General features: G+C 28.6%; 2 protein-coding genes across 3 annotated transcripts; both read right to left on the reverse strand.

Annotated features, from left to right (window-relative positions):
- Nucleotides 1–2: 2 nt before the first annotated feature.
- sn (fascin domain-containing protein singed) lies at nucleotides 3–9385 on the reverse strand. Of its 2 annotated transcripts, XM_075824939.1 has the most exons (7): nucleotides 9235–9385; nucleotides 8281–9000; nucleotides 2877–3331; nucleotides 2567–2770; nucleotides 1977–2462; nucleotides 861–1247; nucleotides 3–794 (listed from the first exon to the last, which is right to left on the reverse strand). In XM_075824939.1, exons 3-7 carry the CDS (start codon nucleotides 3283–3285, stop codon nucleotides 439–441), a joined length of 1842 nt encoding a protein of 613 aa, XP_075681054.1. In that variant the 5' UTR covers nucleotides 3286–3331; nucleotides 8281–9000; nucleotides 9235–9385; the 3' UTR covers nucleotides 3–438. The 2 variants fall into 2 exon arrangements, with proteins under 2 accessions (XP_075681054.1, XP_027204185.1); XM_027348384.2 differs by lacking the exon at nucleotides 9235–9385 and having other exon boundaries at nucleotides 8281–9157.
- A 1776-nt stretch (nucleotides 9386–11161) lies between these two features.
- LOC113797951 (uncharacterized) lies at nucleotides 11162–13135 on the reverse strand. The gene is made up of 3 exons (XM_027348424.2): nucleotides 12933–13135; nucleotides 12539–12842; nucleotides 11162–12433 (listed from the first exon to the last, which is right to left on the reverse strand). Exons 1-3 carry the CDS (start codon nucleotides 12942–12944, stop codon nucleotides 11367–11369), a joined length of 1383 nt encoding a protein of 460 aa, XP_027204225.2. The 5' UTR covers nucleotides 12945–13135; the 3' UTR covers nucleotides 11162–11366.
- Between the last annotated feature and the right edge of the window lie 5786 nt (nucleotides 13136–18921).

Here is an 18921-nt window from a genome sequence, read left to right on the forward strand (position 1 = left end):
AGTTTTAAGTGAAATAATTATGTTTATATAAAAATCTATCAAAACAAAAATTAATCAATCAATTATATAAAATTGAATAATCGTAGCAATAATTAATTGTTATGATTAAATTATGATAAAATATTCTCGAAATGAATAAAATAAAAAAAAAGTTTTGTTCATTACAAAAATGGCAATATAGCTCGTATATAAATTGAAATTCGAAAGTTTTTGTTTTTGTTTTTGTTCAAAGTGAATGATTCAAAAAAAAGAATAATAAAAAAGGGAATATGCCATCAATGATAAAAAGAAATAGCCACAACGTTAATTGATTTTTTGGTCAAAACACATATAAAGCAATTAATGACTTGTTATATGAATTCAGCATTCCTTGATATAGAAAGACATGAACGATGGTTGAATGTAACGAATATATTAGAATAAGATCGAATAGAAAGCTCAAAATTCCCATAGTGTAGCCTTTTCTGATGGGCAATTAGCCAACACTATGCCACCATTTGCAGTTAGATTTAGATAAGCATTCGAATCAAATGCACGAATAGCAATGTATGTTCCAGTACGTAGTTCAATATGAAATTGTTGGGCACAAGCCATTGATGGTGCATCCGCAGCCAATGTTTGTCCATCGGCAACATTCAAATATTTTCCAGTTGAAGCTAATTTTAGATAGCAACAATTAAAACTTGAATCGATAGTATCGAAATCATCACGTGATATTGTTGGATTATCGGCATTAGCATATTCGATGACAAACATATCCGGCATTGTTTTGTTTGATTCCAATTTGTATGATCCTAAATTAAAAACAAACAAACAATTCATTAGGCATACACTTATTCAATTAGTTTGATGATACTAACCTTGTCCTTTGGTACCGACAAATCCACTAGAATTGGATGCACGAAGACTAATATTAGTTCGATTCGTGAATTTGATGTAGAATTTAATCGATTCACTACCACCCGTAAATAACTGACCAGATTTTCTAGCACATAATGGTTTTAATTGATTATTATCATCATCAATTAATGATAATGAACATGTTCCTTCATCTTGATTCCAAGATAAACGAAAACGACCTTTAACAGACATGTTTGGTAAAGAAATATGAACAGCCGATGCAGCACCAGGTGACCAATATTTTCCATCTTTAGTGCTCAAATACCAACAATCATATTTATCATCATATTCCATTTGAAATATTTCGTGTTGTGTTACTTCACTTTGATTGGCAGATAAATCGACACCTGTTGTTTGGAAAAAAAGAATTCATTTGTCAAAAATATAAAAATAATAACATTAAATTTAAGTATCATTAACAAAGTGATGCCTACATCGCAATCTTGCAAAATTGATCGATTCATCTTTTTCACAAAGATCGATGTACTCAAGATCAATCGCTCATTGAATAAAATAAAACAATAAAAACTACTAATTCCAACGTCTGTGATAGCCAGAAGCAGCATTAGCTTTGTGGCTTCTGGTATTGATTGTGTCTCAATAATTTCTTATTCGAAGCATCTAATCGGAATAAATTGTCTATTGTTTTTTTTGGGGTTTGATATTCTTTTTTTTTCTCTCGCTTGATTACTCAAGCTCGAAAGTTTTCATCTATATATTCCAAATGTCAATCACATTTAGGAATCATTCAGATCATTGTTTGTGTCATTATTATTTGTTGTCATTGTACAATCGGAAAAAAATTTGAAAATAAAAAAAATTGCCTGCATAAGGGTCATTGATCAGGATCAATAAAAAGGTTGAATCAAAATAACATGGAAAAAATTGAAAAAAACAAAACAAAATGATCGTTAAAAAAGACTATGAAATAGCCATGATGGGAATTTTGCATAGATTGATTATGGTTGCTTTAAGGGAAAAACTATTTTGGTTTGTTTTTGAAAAATGGGCAAATAATGATTATTTTTGTGATGAATATATTATGAATTCGAAACAATGAACAATTGATATTTTACCTTGTTTGATACTGATCCATTTGTTATTAAATGTTGCTCGAAAAGCCGCTTGTAATGGCGCCGGTTCAAATACAAATAATTCATCTTTACTGACGGCTGTTGAACGTGTACGTAATACAGCCTGTCGTCCAGTTGCAGCTAAATATCGGCCCGATTTATCACGAAAAGCAATAAATCCTCCATGATATTCGATTGTAAATAGACAATCTTTTGGCGGCATCACAATCGATGATGATGATCCATTTGTTAATCCATTGCCGTTGGCAAAACCGTTCAATTTATTATTTTTATTATTATTGTTGGTGGTGGGTGAATTTTCAATTAATGCATCCACACAGATTCCATCACAGGAGATATATTTCAATGAACCGATACATGTTGATGCAGGAATCAATGCATAGTTTCCATTTTCAAAATATTTAAATTGAAACAATGTTTCTGGACCCCAAACATTGGTCGAATCAATTTGTATTTGTTTTTGATTGCCTTTTAAATATATGAATGAAAAAAATGATGAATGATTGATTTTAAATTTTGCAAGAAAAAAAGGTGAAAATCAGGTTTTTCAACAAAAAATATTAAAAAAATACCTGATGAAATGATTTGCGCATAACGTTTACGACCAACCGATTTAAAGCCAAACATTGTGGCACCACGAGCAGGAACCAGATGTACATGCCAAAGTTCAGCTTTTGATTGTGGCATCTTAGCATTGCATATAATTGAACCGCTATCATTAGAAACGCCAAGAAAATAGCCTCGAGATACATTTCGGAATGCCCATGATATTTGATCTGATTAAATCAGATATCGAATTAAAAAATAGTGAAGAAAGATTGTTTTCAGAAAAAAATAATTAGAAAAAAAAGATACGAGAAAAAGATATTAAAATAAACTAACCTTCCTCATGACCTTCTTGTGTCATTGCGCATATAGTAATAGTGAATCGACATCCATCATGAAGTTCTTGACTGTCACAGGTAACATTCCCGTAGCTATCCACAGCCAGATAGCAATTTAAATGTGATTTGATGGCCACATTTTCTAATTCATCCATTTCTTCAATACTGTTCTGTGGGCTCATTCCTGGTGCTCGTGAATTAATTGATCCACCAATACCATTTCCATTCGATGATGATGATGTTGATGACGACGATGAACCGGTCGATGCACCGAATGGAAATGGTTCGATTGTCCATAATTGTTTCTTTTTTAATGTTACACCATTGGCGTTGATTTTATGGCCAAATGTTTCGGCAGTCAAATATTTATATTGTCCATTGACAAGACCAACTGTTCCTGACCACATTTTATTTTATTTTTCTGTTTTTCGTTTACCTAAATTTTATATTAATCTAAAAGAAAACACATAAAGAAAAAGAAAAAGAAATGTTAATAGAAATTTTTGTTAAAGATAGCTCAGTTACATCAACATCACATCACATCATCATCATTTCTACAATGATAATAATCATTATTTTTAATAGGATGTATTCAACAGCAACAACAACAACAAGAAATAACAACAAAAAGCTGATACTTATTTATCCGATAATAATTGGAAAAGATGTGAGTTAAGAAAAGAAGAAAAACAAATTTTACTTCGTTTTTCTTGGTTGTAAAATGAAGGAAGTTGAAATGAAATACCCATTGAAAATCGTGAATTATCCATATATAGAATGATGATTGAAAGAAATACAGGTTCGGAATGGATTATTTATTTTTCGAAAAGAAGAGAAAAGTTAAATAATAAAACTTTTTTTCCATGCGATGAAAATCAATTCAAAGATATGACAATGAAACAATAACAATTTTTTTTTATTCAATCGATTTCAAATCGTAATTAAAATTTAAGATTTGGGCAAAAATTATTTAAAGAATACAAAAAGTCATCCAATAAACAATCGATAGTTTGAAATGACAACCAATTATATTCTCTTTATCTTTCAAAACAATTTAAACAATCGAAATAAAAGTGAATAACATGTTTAAAATGGTAAATAATTTCGACAAAATTATTTCCAAAAATTGAAACAAAAGATTTTTTTTTCGTTGAAAACGAATAAAAATGTAAATTATAGCCCATCAAAATGGTTATCATCATTTTTTTATTGTTGTTGTCATTCATAAAAACTTGAAATTCTACTTAAAAGATAAACCATTTTATCATTCAAATATAATCATATATAAGAAATGTTTAGTTTAACTTTTTTTTTACTTGAATTTGGTGATTATTTTGGACAGAAAAAATAGATTGCTAAATGGATAGGAAAAGGAAATAATTATTCTTCTTCATTGTAATGTTTGTGTGGAATACAAATTAGACAATGGATTTTCTTTATTTTAATCAAAAAAAAGAGATTAAATTAACCGAATTATCATCATTTCGACATGGCATTTTTAATGCATACAAATATCATTATCATCATCAAAAATTGGTCAACACAGAAAACCAAATGAGACCGTTTTTTTCTCTTTTTTCCCGTTCAACAGGTGTTTGGTCACGATTATCTTCAATCATGATAATGAACAGGGTGAGAATTTTTGATGTTTGACTCTAGATTGATATGGATTTCCATGTTATCATGTTTGTTGAATGATGATACAAAAAATAAAAAAAACAAGTAAAAAACAAAGCCAAAAAATAATAATAAGTAGGTCAACATTAAATTAATCACAAAACCGAAAATAGTAGAATAATCATTACCTAAATCGGTAATGATAATGTTAATAGTAATAATAATCACTTCTCACTTTAATCATCTTTGATTATGAAAAAAACATTGAATTTTCTTAAATCGATATTGATCGATTGATAATGTCTATTACAAATGAATGATAATTGAGATTTTATGGATTGATCAATGCGTTTTGGCCATGTTGAACATCGATAAAAGATAATATCATTATTCGATTTGATTGAAGAATTTTTGAACGATAATAACGATTTAACATGCGAAATATTGCTATTATTGCCTCATCATCATCATAATCATCTTTATAATGATATACAGAAGCGTATGGATCGAATCGTAGAAAATCTTATGAATGGAATAGGTTATTATTATGATGATGATGATGATGATAATCAAGATAATAGTGATTCGATCTAATCGAATCGATCGGTTTTAATCCATAAATAGTATGAATTGAGCAAAAAATTTAAAAAAACATGCATGTGAGTGTGTGTGTGTGTGGCATACAAATTAATTTATTTTTTCTTATCGATTTCAAAGTTAATTTATTTTGGTTATTTTTATGAATTTTATCAATTCATTCCATTGAATTTTAAAAAAATCCATATCGGTCAACCAACAAAAAATGAAACGAATCGAATCGGTTATTTAACCGATTAAATGATTCGGTCAGCTATGTCAAAAATAATAAATGAAAAACAAAACAAAAACTAAAGCACGAAGAAAAAAAGCATTGTAAAAATGGAATCTAATCAAGAAAATAAAACAATAAACAAAATTTTCAATAAAGAAGAAAGAAAAATATTCATTTATTTATAATTTATGTTAATTAACTTTGATCATCTTTATCATCATTCTTCTAATTATATTCATAATCATTCATTTGAATCGAAACAAAAAGAAACTGTCCGAAAATAAAGACGACAGGAAGTTTTCAAAACATTTTTCTCTGTTATTGTGATTGAAGATGTAAAAGAGATATACAAAACAAAGAGTTTTGTAATCATGAAACAAAGTCATTCTTGGGTCAACGAAATAAAAACAGACAGGAAATTATTAGCTATATAAATTCATGAATGTGGCCAAAATTGTGAGGCAAAAAAAACGAAGAAATTAGTATTTTTTTCCCCATTATTTCCGATTGGTATCGATATTTTTTTTTGCTGATCGAAATTAGAAAAATATTGTTTTGTCTTTTATCATTTTTTGGTTATTTAGAGATAGTTTTGTTCGATTCGTACAAAACAAAACAGGATATTTGTTTCAGTTGGGGAAAAAAATCAACTTTTTTTCATCGTCGAAAAAATTTCTGTTTTTTTTTGTATTTTGTTTGTTTGTTTATCTGATTTTTGATCAAATGGATATTTTTTTCACAACAGTGTTTATTTTTTTGAGGCAAAACAAAGATGGCCAAAATAAAATTCATCATTGACTGTGTGAGAATATATTTCGTAATCATCCGGTTTTTTTCTACCCAAAAAAAATAATGCTTCTTTCGGGTTGAATTGTCAATCGAAAAAAAAGGAAATATTCCCATACTTTATTAGTTGATAATGTTTTTTTCTGGTTCAAAAGTCAACCAAGTAATGTGTGTGTGTGTGGCATAAATAGATGGAAAAACAATAGTAAATTTTGTGAATAAAAATTGCCATTTTCATTTTATTATATAAAATTATAATCATTTTTTTTTCTTCTTTCAATTGCTTCGAAGTTTGGTCACACGCCATAGATCTTTGGTAATCTTTTTATTTTCCGTGTATTTTTTCTTTATATCTTTTTTATATCTATCAACCAAATGATGATGATGATGATGACTAAATCTAAACTAAATCATCTGAAGAAGAAGAAAAAGTAAAAAATCTCATCCATGACAAATAAATATCAAATGAAACACGAAATGTTTGATTGAATCGTCTTTGGTTTTGCTTTCTTGTCGTTGGTTGTTCAAATTGTCATTCTATTCAATTGAAATATTTTCCTGAATAAAATTTGAAAGATGAATAAATGAAATGATCAACACCTGTGACATATTATTATGCATAATAAAAGATATTTTTTTCTGAAAAAAAATTTGCTCAAGGCATATATTTGATAATGATTATATCAAATAATGATGATGATCATTATTAGAATCAAATTGTCAACTTTCTCAACCAACCAAAATTATATTGCAAAAAAATTAAAAATTCAATTCAAATGAATCATGAATAAAAAATAAGATTGTTGAAAAATGATAGATAAAATGTTTTTTCCTAAAGAATTTTTAGATATTACATTAACACGTGATACAAAACAAACAAGCAGACATTCTGACATGATTTTCATCGTTCAAAATGAAATGGCCAGTATTATTTCATTTTAGACTACACCCAATATCAAAGAATTTCATTCATTATTTTCTTGTATACAACAATTGTCATTGAATTGCATTATTATTGCGCTAAATTAATTCCAAGTAATATTTAATGATGATAAATAAACATCGTTGTAAATGTTTTTTGTGTGACTCATCTTCGATGCAATTATTTGTTTTATTGCCCAAATTTTCTCATTCACCATCCGAAATTGTGGAATTTTATTTTTAGTCTATATGGATAAAATCATATGGAATCGTCCAATTAATCAATTCTGTTTCAGTTTTTTTTTGATTAGGATATTCCAGAATAAACAAATTTGAAACAGAAAAAGAAATCATTACTTTACTTTACTATACAGTTGCGGCTGAAAAACTATATAAATTTTCAAGGTCCATAAACCTAGATATATCCATGTTGGAAAAAAATGGGCGCGATATAATCATTCATTTTGAGTCGGTGCAAATGTCAAAAAAAAAGAATATCTGCAAGCTAATGGTAAAATCCATGGATCGCAATATCGAATATCCAGATGTGTTGTATACACAAACACAAGTGACATGATATACTAAAGGAAAAATGAAAAAAGTTGATTGCACTCGCCAAAAAGAAAAAATAATGATGTCAAATGTCTGATACATATAAGTGTAAACAATGGATTTCAAATTTTTTTTTTTGGCTGTAATAATGAAGAAAATGTTGATATTTTATATTCTTGATGTACAAGGAAAAAAATGAGAAACGCATATCAAATTCATTTCGATATGGTCAATAGACATCAGGCATTTTTTTCGGTCAAATGTCTTCAAATGTATGTTTCTATTTGGATATTTGGTTGTTCTAAATAAATATCAACATGACAAATTAAAGTACGAAGACATTGACTTTCTTTCTAACTTGAATTCGAAGGCAATACGAATTGTTGGATGTAAAATGTCTGCATTTGATCAACATGATGACAATCATGTACAAACATACATATATGGATATTATCGTAGGTCATTAAATATGGACAACATCAACTATATACTCGAGGTCATCATGATCATCATGTGTGTGTGTGTGTGTATGTCGAGAATAAATAAGATACTTTTGTCAAAAATGTCAAATAAATAAAAATAATGATTCTATGATTATGACAGTGATAACTGACATTCAAATTTCTTCTTGTTTTTTGAATGGCAAAATGATATTTTTTTAAAAAAATTTATAACCAAACTTGGATTTAGTTTCAAAATTATCAAGAATACTGACCTTTTTTTCCCTCACTCTTTGGCGATGTATTTTTGGAATAATTTGAAAAAAATTCTTCGTAAAAAAAAGTATAACAAAATTGTCACTGAATAATAATTGATGATGACAAGAATAATTAAAATGAAAAACAATTTTTAGTTGGTTGGTGGCTTGTTGAATTTGTTACAGACAGATTTAATTTGATTCGTTCAAATTTTCAATTCGTTACCGGACGTTGTTATTTGAATCTTCGTTACTACTACTACTAATCATCTTCATCATCAACATCATAATATTCAAACCATATGGATTTTTATTCAAATGTTAATCGAAATCGTATATTTATATATGGCATAAAAATACGAATATTGCAGATTGTCACATACACACACACACATTACCACCAACAAAATGATGATAAAGAAGAAAAATTTTTGATGAAATTGTATCGTTATTCGTTGATGATTGTTACAAATACACACCACCACTAACAAATGATTATCATCAACATTTTCGTCGTCTGTTTATTTCAATTTTGTTGTTGTTGTTGTTCATGTCTATATTTTGTGAAATTTGTCAAGATTTTTGTTGTTGTTGTTGTTGCCAAAACTATGGCCAAATAATGGATATTTTTTGTTGTTGTTGTTTCGTGAAGAGAATGAAAAAAAGAGTTTTTTTTTCTCATTTACATTGTTGTTTGAATAAAAGTGTGTAAGTGGGTGTGGGTGTGCGAGTGTTTATCTATGTTGAAAATCGAAATTTGTTACATAATCATTATCATAAGGCAAAAAAAATAAAAGAAGAGAATTCAAAATAATCAATTCAATATGACAATCGCCATAGATATTTGAATCTCTTTTCAAGTCTCTTCTTTGACTTGAATGATCATCATCAGTAATAATAAAACACAAACAAAAAATATGAAACAAAGACAGAAAAAAAAATTGGAATGGAAAAAGAAAACTAATCAATTACCGTTTGGTTTATGGTTCATTTATGAACTTCTGCTTTTTTTCCTATATATACCATACATTCACCATAAGGCAAAAGAATTCTGAATGCAGATTTACAATGTCTTTTTTTCTCATACTGAGGTATTCCAAAAAAAAACCAACAAACATATTAACTTGGTGTACTTATAATAATTTTATTGTGGGAAAGTGCGTCATCCAACAGGATGTTTGCACCATTTAAAGAATGAAATCAAATGAAGATTGAAAATACAAATAGAATAAAAGTAGAATAATGTAAAGAAAGTGTAATTAAAAATATTTACAGGTGAAGAAGAATGTGTTTACATATGTTATTGAATTTATTCTCAGGACGGTAAATGTTCGGTTCTTGTATTAAGATGATGTCGTTGTTTGGAAGTTGGGAAACAGCTTCTTTGAATTCGTTTGTAGCGAAAATGCTTTTTCGTAGATTTTGTTGGATGATACTAATCTTATTGGTCATGAATGTCGTTTAATACAGCGTTATTTTGTTGTGTTGTCGTTGTCGTTTCAGTTTCCACAGGGTTGTAGCAGGTTTTTTCTACGATTCGGTTGATTTGATCTTGGTAGATAGGACACTGTTTGTTGTTAGGTTGGTGTTGGATGTTCTTTGATTTGTACATTGGGTGCTTAATGCAGTTATGACAACGTTGGATAAGGTCGCATTGGTGAGGTCCGGTGACCCCGCATGATTAACTTGGTGTACTTGGAATTGAAAATTTAAATTTCTTGAAATTTAAAAAATTTGTATTTTCATTGGTGATATTGTTGAGTTTTATGATGATGATAGAGATGTGTGTAAGTATGAATGGTATGGTGTTAAACATGGATGATAGAATGATGACAGACCCGAAAAAAAACAAATCCTAAAAACAGTGTGAGAGAGAATGAGAAAAAGGATCTAAAATTATATATAGCAAAAGAATGAGAGAAATACGACGATAAAAGAGAAAGATAATGAAAAACAAATGGGTAGTGGTTGATAAATGATGACCGGTACTACGACCGGTGGTAAAGTCGACGACCCTACGAATTTCGAATGTATGATGTGTGTGGTAAGTGGATATGTTGTGACCCTCCTACAATTACACTGATAAAAAGATTTTCATCAATTTGACCCGAACAATTTTTTTTTCAAAACGATAAAACCCTGATACTGGTACAGATTTAATCGATATAAAGGTGTCCAAGGTGAATATTGTTGATTACACCATAATTTAAAATAACAAAAATTCGAATTAAACTTCGGTTAAACTAGTTATTTTCAATCTTTTCATCACTAATTTTTAATGAAAAAAAACAGAAATCTTCAACCAAGGATTGGAGACAATAATTATAATTTGAAACTAGACGATGTTTACGAAGGTATATCATCCATTATGATCATAATCAACAACAATCATTCATTCGGGATTATTTTAGATTTTATCATCACCATTGCTCGAGAAATGTCATTCTTTTTTAGTTATTATGATGAAAAACAAAAATTACTTTACCATATGTCTTGTCGTTTTAATTTTCTCATTCAATGATATATGATTACCGTGATGATCATTTGCAGAAGAAATCATCATTATCTGTGAAAAAACACAGTTGTTATCCAACATTTGGACATTGTCCATTGTAAATTATCGTTAATTTTTAAGCTGTAATATTTTTTATATCATAATCTTAATGGTTTATTTCAAAAACATAGGCTCCATCTATCTACATTGATTGTATGCATATGTAACTGATCAATGATGGACAATGAATTTCGCAGTTGTGTCCGAATCGGATGTTGTTTCACATCATTTTTTTCATTTGCCATCTGAGCGCCATCTGCATAATGATCACGCAAATTACTTTTTTTCAAAAATTCTGATTGAAAAAAAATATTTTCAAAATGATAAAATTGAAACATCATAAAATTCTTTGGTTTTTTTTAAATCTATTTTATTATTGAGATGACAAAAATTATGAATGAACAATGTAGCAATAATAATTAAAAAGGAAAAAAAATGTTGTAAACAACAGAAAGAAAGCGAGAGAAAAAAATCATTGGTATTCTGATGCTGGGCTGATGTCATTACAGATGATCATTTACATAACGATCTATTTCGTTTTTTGATGAAATTATGCTCGTGCTGCTCTAAATCTGACTGGTTGTGCAACGAATGTAACCATCGATGACATTGAAGCATCATTATCATATGGCATTGAATAATCGGAATGAAAATTGTGTTGTTGTGGTTGTTGAGATGCAATTGGTTTTTGATAATGATAATATTGTTGTGATGCAGAAGCTTGATTGTAATCATTCATCGGATTAAATGGTTCATCAACACGTTTATCTATTGGTGGAAAGTATGCTGATAATGGCGAATATTGATATGATTCAGAGATTGGTCGTAATGATGATGATGGTGAGGATGATGATGCTGATGATGCTGAAGCGGATGAAGAGGATGATGGTGCTGCAGCAGATGGTACGATTTCCGAAGCTGATGTTCGTAGATTGATTTTTGCTGTTGTAGCTTGTTGTCGCAATGCATTTACCGTTGCAGTTGAAGCTGGACGCAATGAAACTTTTGGTGTATCAAATCGTTCCATATGAGGTGGTTCACGGAATTCACCACGTCGTGCTGCATAAGAATTATCGCGATTATTACTTTGTTGTCGGGCAATCATTGGTTGGCCGTATTTGCTACTTGGCGTCTGAATTTGATTCGAATGTTGTTTAGTGATTGGTGTCAATGAAAATGCTTGTTGTTGCTGTGGATTGCGATTAATATTTGATGTTGATGATGACGACGATTTTCGATCATCAGTGGATGTTGGTGATTGAGATTTCAATGAAACGGATGAAGCTGCTGCAGCATAATTACTGCTGCCACCATATTTACTACCACCGGAACTACCTCCGTATTTACCTGAAGATCCTTGTCGACCACCGCTGTTTCCACCACCGGAAATTGTGCCAGTTGAAGCACCATCGACTGAAAGCGGTTCAACTGGTGGTCGTGGTTCACCTTTAGCAATGACCGTATGAGTTTGTTCAATCACTGGTTGTACTTGTTGAATTAAACGACGATATGGCTGAATTATTTCACGAATCTCTTGGATGACTGGTTTCACAACTTCATGAATTACTCGTTGTGGTTCATCTTCTGATGTTGTATGTTCAGGTTCGACTACTTGAGCTATAGACGATAATCAAAAGTTAATTGATTTAAATGAAAAAAGAAAACAATTAGAAATTTCAATTTTCAATAATTCCATTTTCATAAACATGATCAAAAGAATACCTGGTGTATGTGTTTGTTGAACTAAAACACGGCTTGATTGTGATTTGAAATGTACGGTTACAGGCATATCTTCGGATGGTACTTCAACTACTTGTGGTTCATGTGGTTCGCCCATCACTTGTACTGGTTTAACTTCAACAGTACGTGTAGATTCGATGGCAGTTGTTACCGGACCGACATTACCATTACCACCGCCGCTATTACCACCCCCATAATTACTTAAACTTTGTGGCATATAATTTGACGAAACAAAACAGATGGCCTGCAATAAACAAACGGCCAGACAATAATGCCTTAGTTGAACCTATAGATCAAACCAATCAAAAAATGTTGATAATTAGCCAAAATCAATTATATTTGAAATAACAATCATGATCAATATGATTTCAAATACCGAAATTTTCATTTTATCAATATTGTTTGTTGTTGTTGTTTGGTTGATGAACAAAAATAATACACAAAAACACACGATTAGATGAGGATTTTAATTTTATTTTTTTTAAAGCAAAAAATAATTATTAAACCATTCACCAAATAAAACACACGAAAAAAACCCTTAGATGATGAACAAAGTTTTCATACAAACGAATCCAATATGATATGAATCCTATATGAATGGATGTTGTTTTCCATTTATATACCTCATCCTCATCCTCAACAAGATGATGATGATCTTTCAACAATTCATTCAAAATCTACTTCGACCACATACTTGGTGGTGGTGGTGGTTGGTCATTACGATTAAGTATAGAGAATGATTTTTAATGGTAAGCGCCAAATAAAAATTCTCTTTCACCATCATTTTGGATCCTAAAATATTTGATGCGGCAAATACTCTCACTCTTAAATTAAGTGTGTTGTCTGTTAAAAGTCGGACAAAAAAACTTTCTGTTTTTTCCCGAACAACCAATGTATCAGCATCATTCGCAATGATGGATGTTTTCATGATACATACTACATATAAAAGTAAGATAATATTATGAATGAAGAGATTATCATAAAATATACCTGGATAATAGATATTAGATCTGTAGTGGTGAGTCTAACCGTGCAGTTAGATTGTTAACCGGACTATACGGTTATTCTCTTAAATATTCAATATTCCCTTTTATTTTCTATTATTGAAATTGATGTTACTTTCAACTGGAAAAAAGGATTATATTTCGACGGCATTTTTTCTTGCTTGTTACATTATTGTTATTGCTATTGATTATTGGTATAAACATTCGAATCTATTTCTACCTTCATCGTCATTATCATTTCCCCCCCCAAAAAAATGATGATAGCTGCATATATTGTTTTAATCTAAATTATTGCAGCTGATTTTTTTCCGCGATCATCATCAGGATATTGATGATGATCTCTACTTATAGCATGTAATATATTAAAAATATCCTGACCATTTACCAGTTTTGTTCAATCAGGAAACAATTTTTTTTTCTTCAACATCAAAATAAAGAAGAGAAAAATTATCTGAACTGATGATGTTAATGATGAGTATGATTAGTATTTTAAAAAAAAATATTTGGATCAATCCAAAAGATGAAGAGAACATTATGCTCTATCGATATGATCAATATGTGTTTGACTCGACAAAAAAAAATTCATTGAAGAGATAATTCGACCTCGATGATGATGAATTTCAATTTAGAATATCGAAAACGAAACGAAAAGAAAAGATTTCAACAAAAAAAAATTTCAATGATGATCTACTATAGTTTTTTTCCTTCTTTGTAATATTTTGTTTAGAACCAGAAATAAAAAGTGATCATGATTGTAATAATGATGATGATGATGGTGGGTAAACATCACTGGCCCATACCTAAATTTAGATTTTGACTTTGGATCACAAACAAATGAAATGAATTGAATAGTAAATAAAATGCGTGTGCGGCAATTAATTTCATGTCTATGTCTATTTCTTTTCTTTTCTTTTTTTACATTCTTGATTTGGCCTCTTCATTCATTTTTGATTTGGATTTTTTTTTCAAATATTTTTTTATTATTATTTATCTATTTAGACTGTCTTTTTTTTTGTATTTTCGCCATCCAATTCAATCTTGTTTCGGGTTCAATAATATCTTTTTTTTCACTCATTTCGCATTTGATGATAATGATGATGATGCTATATATTTTTGATCATCATCTTTCATTCATTCATTGAATGTTCCACATTTCCAGTTACATTACAAATGATATATTGATGATTATTTTATTATTATTATTATTATATTTTTTTTCATAATGAGATGATTGTGAAACATTGAATCTAATTTTAAAAAAGAAAATTTACATCTTATATATTTGTGAACAACAAAAGGTGAATAATTATAAAATTAGGGAAGTGATAATTCATCATCAACAACAACAACAATCATCAATATATATGACCAGAACGAATAGCTAATTTTTTTTCAATTGCCTAACATTGTGATGGTGGTGGTCGAAACAACGATCCGAGAAAAATGAGCGAAACAAAAAAATTTTTTTTTGCTAAAATTAGTTTGAATGAATGTAGAAATTTTTTTTGCGTTTGTGTTTCTGGTTTTTCATTTGGTGGTTTTTTTCACATGAATTTTTTCCCCCAGAAACACGTAATTCGTGATTATCATATTTTTTTGTTGTCTATTCGATTTTCTTTTGTTTCATTTGAATACCTTATTGGAGTGAAAATGTTAATTGTAGGTATCGCGAATAATTTTTTTCATTGTTCATCATATCTTTGATTCAATCATCATAATCATAATCATGAGATGTGTGATCATTAATAATTTGTAGGCCTTAATTTGGTTATCATAATGAAATATTTCCATTGTGTTTGGTCATTTTCAATTTTTAAAAACAAAAATCAATCTAACTGTCAGGTTTCAGGTTTCTCATGTCAATCAACTAGATTTGTTTCAACAAAAAAAAAAACCTGAAATTACCAATTTTGGTTTTTTTTTTAGTCATTTTTTGTTTTGGTGATAATCACTAATTGAATGAACAATTCAATCATGAAATTATTTCATTTCGATTAGATCGGGCTTTTTCATCTATTTCGAAAACAATCGATTTTGAAACAAAATCAAAAATAAAGATCAATTTAGCCTTTGTTAGGGATTGATTGATAAGCGGAATTTCTAATTTTTTGAAAATTGAAATTCAAAATCAAAAATTAAATTGATGCTCCGACACGCACACACACATATAAATACATTTGGTCTATAATTTAAAGTTTTACTTTCAAATGTTTTCCAGTTGTTTTCTTAGGCAAAAAAATAGAAACACGAAAAAAAGGGTTCCTACAAATCATTCTATTTTAAGTGTTGAAAAACATACTAATTTGATTATAGAGTTTAGATAATTTTCCTAAATCGTAGGTGGTTAGTGTAGGTGTGCGTATGTATGTTTTCAATTTATTTATTTTTTTTCTATTCATTTTATTCATATTGATTATAAACCTAGATTTCTATACATACATGGATTGTTCATTGTAAAGCCAATTTGTTAATTTGTCAATAATTTTCATTTGAATTTGGAATTTTCTTTTTCATTTTCATTTTTGGCGTAAATGAATAAAATAAATGGGTTTGGTATGATTATAATGGATTAGTTTTTGTTTTCTATTTCAATCTTTGTACTTGTTTTTCTAATTTGAAATTTATTGACTTTGTTTTTTTTCGGTGAATTTTTCTTTTCCAAAAAAAAAATCAATGCTTTTGGTTGGTTTGATCATCGGATCGACCTTTTTTTTGGTCAACATTACAAAAATTGTTTCGAATATTTTGCCATCATTATCATTCATTGTAATATGTTTCTATGACTAACAAAGAACAAAAAAAAACGATGATCAACAACGTTAATGGATTTTCATCCCATTTAATATTTAAGCCATATGAATTTTTTTCTGTTCTTAAATAGCAACAAATTAGAAAAGTTTTGTTCACTGAATTTTGAAATCAAAAGTAAAGAAATTTTGTTTCAAAAAATAAACCATACATGTTACTCTTCAGGCATAATCTTTTGTTGATTCAAATAAGAACGAAAAATACGAATTGAATTTGTTGATGGATTTTGTTCGTTTTTAAGCTGACAACGACAATGACAAACAAAATATGTAACAGTACATTTATGTTTGAAGGAAACATCAATTGTACCATGTAAACAATTGTAACATTAATTTTTTTTTCTACTGAAACTATTCATAGATTTGAAACTTTAAAATTGAAATTGAAAAAAGGGGGAAAAGTATAACATTCGTTTTTGAATTGAATGAATTAACTATCGAAACCTAATTCAATCTCATCATTTCATGTTTTTTTTCCAAAAGAAAGGTTGTATAAATGAATTTAATTTTTGTTTTGTTTCTCATTTCATTTCAGTTCTAATAGCTCAAAAAATGATCATAATAATGGCAAACTGACCATTATTTTTTAATATTTTTATTTAGTTTTACGAAATGATTGGTCGAATTTGAATCTATGATTTTTGTTGTTTGTTCATCAAAAATATATTCTTATAATAGAAAAAGAACAAATAGAAACATTAAAAAAAGAAAGGATACAGATAAAAAACAATGATACAGAACATGATGATAGACAGATGGACAGATGTGTAAACAGGTGTCATCGTTTTCATTGATTATGGTGTGTTTGAGTCAATCATGATTGAAATAATAAAGATCAACGAAAAAATTTTGTTTCATTTCATCAACTGTTATCAGTATTCTGAATTTCCGTAAATGTAGAATGATTATTTAGGTGATAATGGTTTTTTTCCGGGGAAAAAATAGACTGAAAAAAGCAATGTAACTTTCTTGCATTGGTAGCTTAATTCTCAAATCAAACAATAGATTCGGAAACAAAATAAAACGATCACCTTGTTTGATTATATATGATTGACATAATCATTTTGTTTGATGAAATTGCTGCATATTGATGATCAATCAATTGATATATAGATTTGTTTCGATAATCGGATAAAAATTTGAATCTCGCGCCCATTTATCTACATTTTAAAACCATCATCAACATAAATCATCTTATTGTTGTTCTTTTTTATTGTATTAACAGCAAAAATAGATGCTAAATTTTAATTTTAAAATATTATTAACTAAATTCTGATCATCCAATCACATTATTATTTCCATATAAATAACATTTTATTTGAATCTAATCATAGTTGATCATATAATGCCTATATTTGTCTGACCTTATCCCTTTTGATTACAATCAACACTTCATCGATGTGTTTGGAATAATAATTGAAAAAAAATATCATCACTACTACTCAATGAATTAAAGGATTGAAAAAAACTGGTATAACATTAGACTGTAATGTTTGCAGTGATAAAAAAGAAACAACAACAACAAAAAAATAAAATGAAAATAAAAATAAGAATGAATAAATTAATGAATTGAATCCTTCCTTTAGATAATAAATCTAAGATTCATCATAACGATAAGATAATAATAATATTTTTTTGAAAAAAAAGAATAAAAACAAAAACAAAATTGTAAAAGGAAATTGAAAATTCAAAGAAGAAGAAAAAAAATTTCATTTTAAAATGAAAAGTAACGGATAAAACCATTTAAATATAAGCATTAAATGTTAAATAATTATCAGCATCATCAAAATCATGATATCATATAGTATTTCCGTTTCTACAACAAACAAAAACAAAAACAACTCATTCATCAAAAAATTTTCAACGAATAGTTTGTCCTTATGTTTTTTTTGTGTCTGTATGGATGGATAACAAGTTTTGAAGACTTCTTGTTGTCATATCATCAAAACTTTAACGCACTTAAACGGTAGCATCACATCATCATCATATTTATCGTTCATTCAAGCCTTTTATAATGACCATATGAATGTGTGTTTGATGTTAAATTTTCCAAAAGAATACATAATCCTAATGAAAGAGAAATAATTGTCAACATTACCTAGCATGATGATGATCATCATCATTATGATTTATGCACCTTTTTTTTCTGGTCAAATTTTTGTTTTGTTATTGTTCAAGCTGAAGAATTTGATTGAATTGTAAGGAGAAAAATTTTTTAAATAAATGCCATACATTTGAATTATAGGTATGATTAATCATTATTTTTTCTTGTTCTTTTTACAGTAATCTTTTTCATCACAATAATTATGTGTAAACGTTTGATTGTAATAATTGTAGATCCAGAAACCAAAAACAAAAACAAAACAGAAAAAAATGAAGATATTCAAAACAAAAAAGATGAACAAATAAAAATAAACAAAAATGTACATAATGATAATGTTCCGGATTTCATTTGTTTTTTACATACAGAAGACCCGAATGTATGATAATGGCTGTTTGATGATGATGATGTAACCATAATTATAGCTCGTGTTCAATGTGATTTTGTGGCCAG

The sequence above is a fragment of the Dermatophagoides pteronyssinus genome, unplaced genomic scaffold (assembly GCF_027571235.1).
Source record: "Dermatophagoides pteronyssinus isolate colony J.1.1.1.1 unplaced genomic scaffold, Derpt_VIB-CSIC_2022.12 sq0003, whole genome shotgun sequence".
Taxonomy (NCBI): domain Eukaryota; kingdom Metazoa; phylum Arthropoda; class Arachnida; order Sarcoptiformes; family Pyroglyphidae; genus Dermatophagoides; species Dermatophagoides pteronyssinus.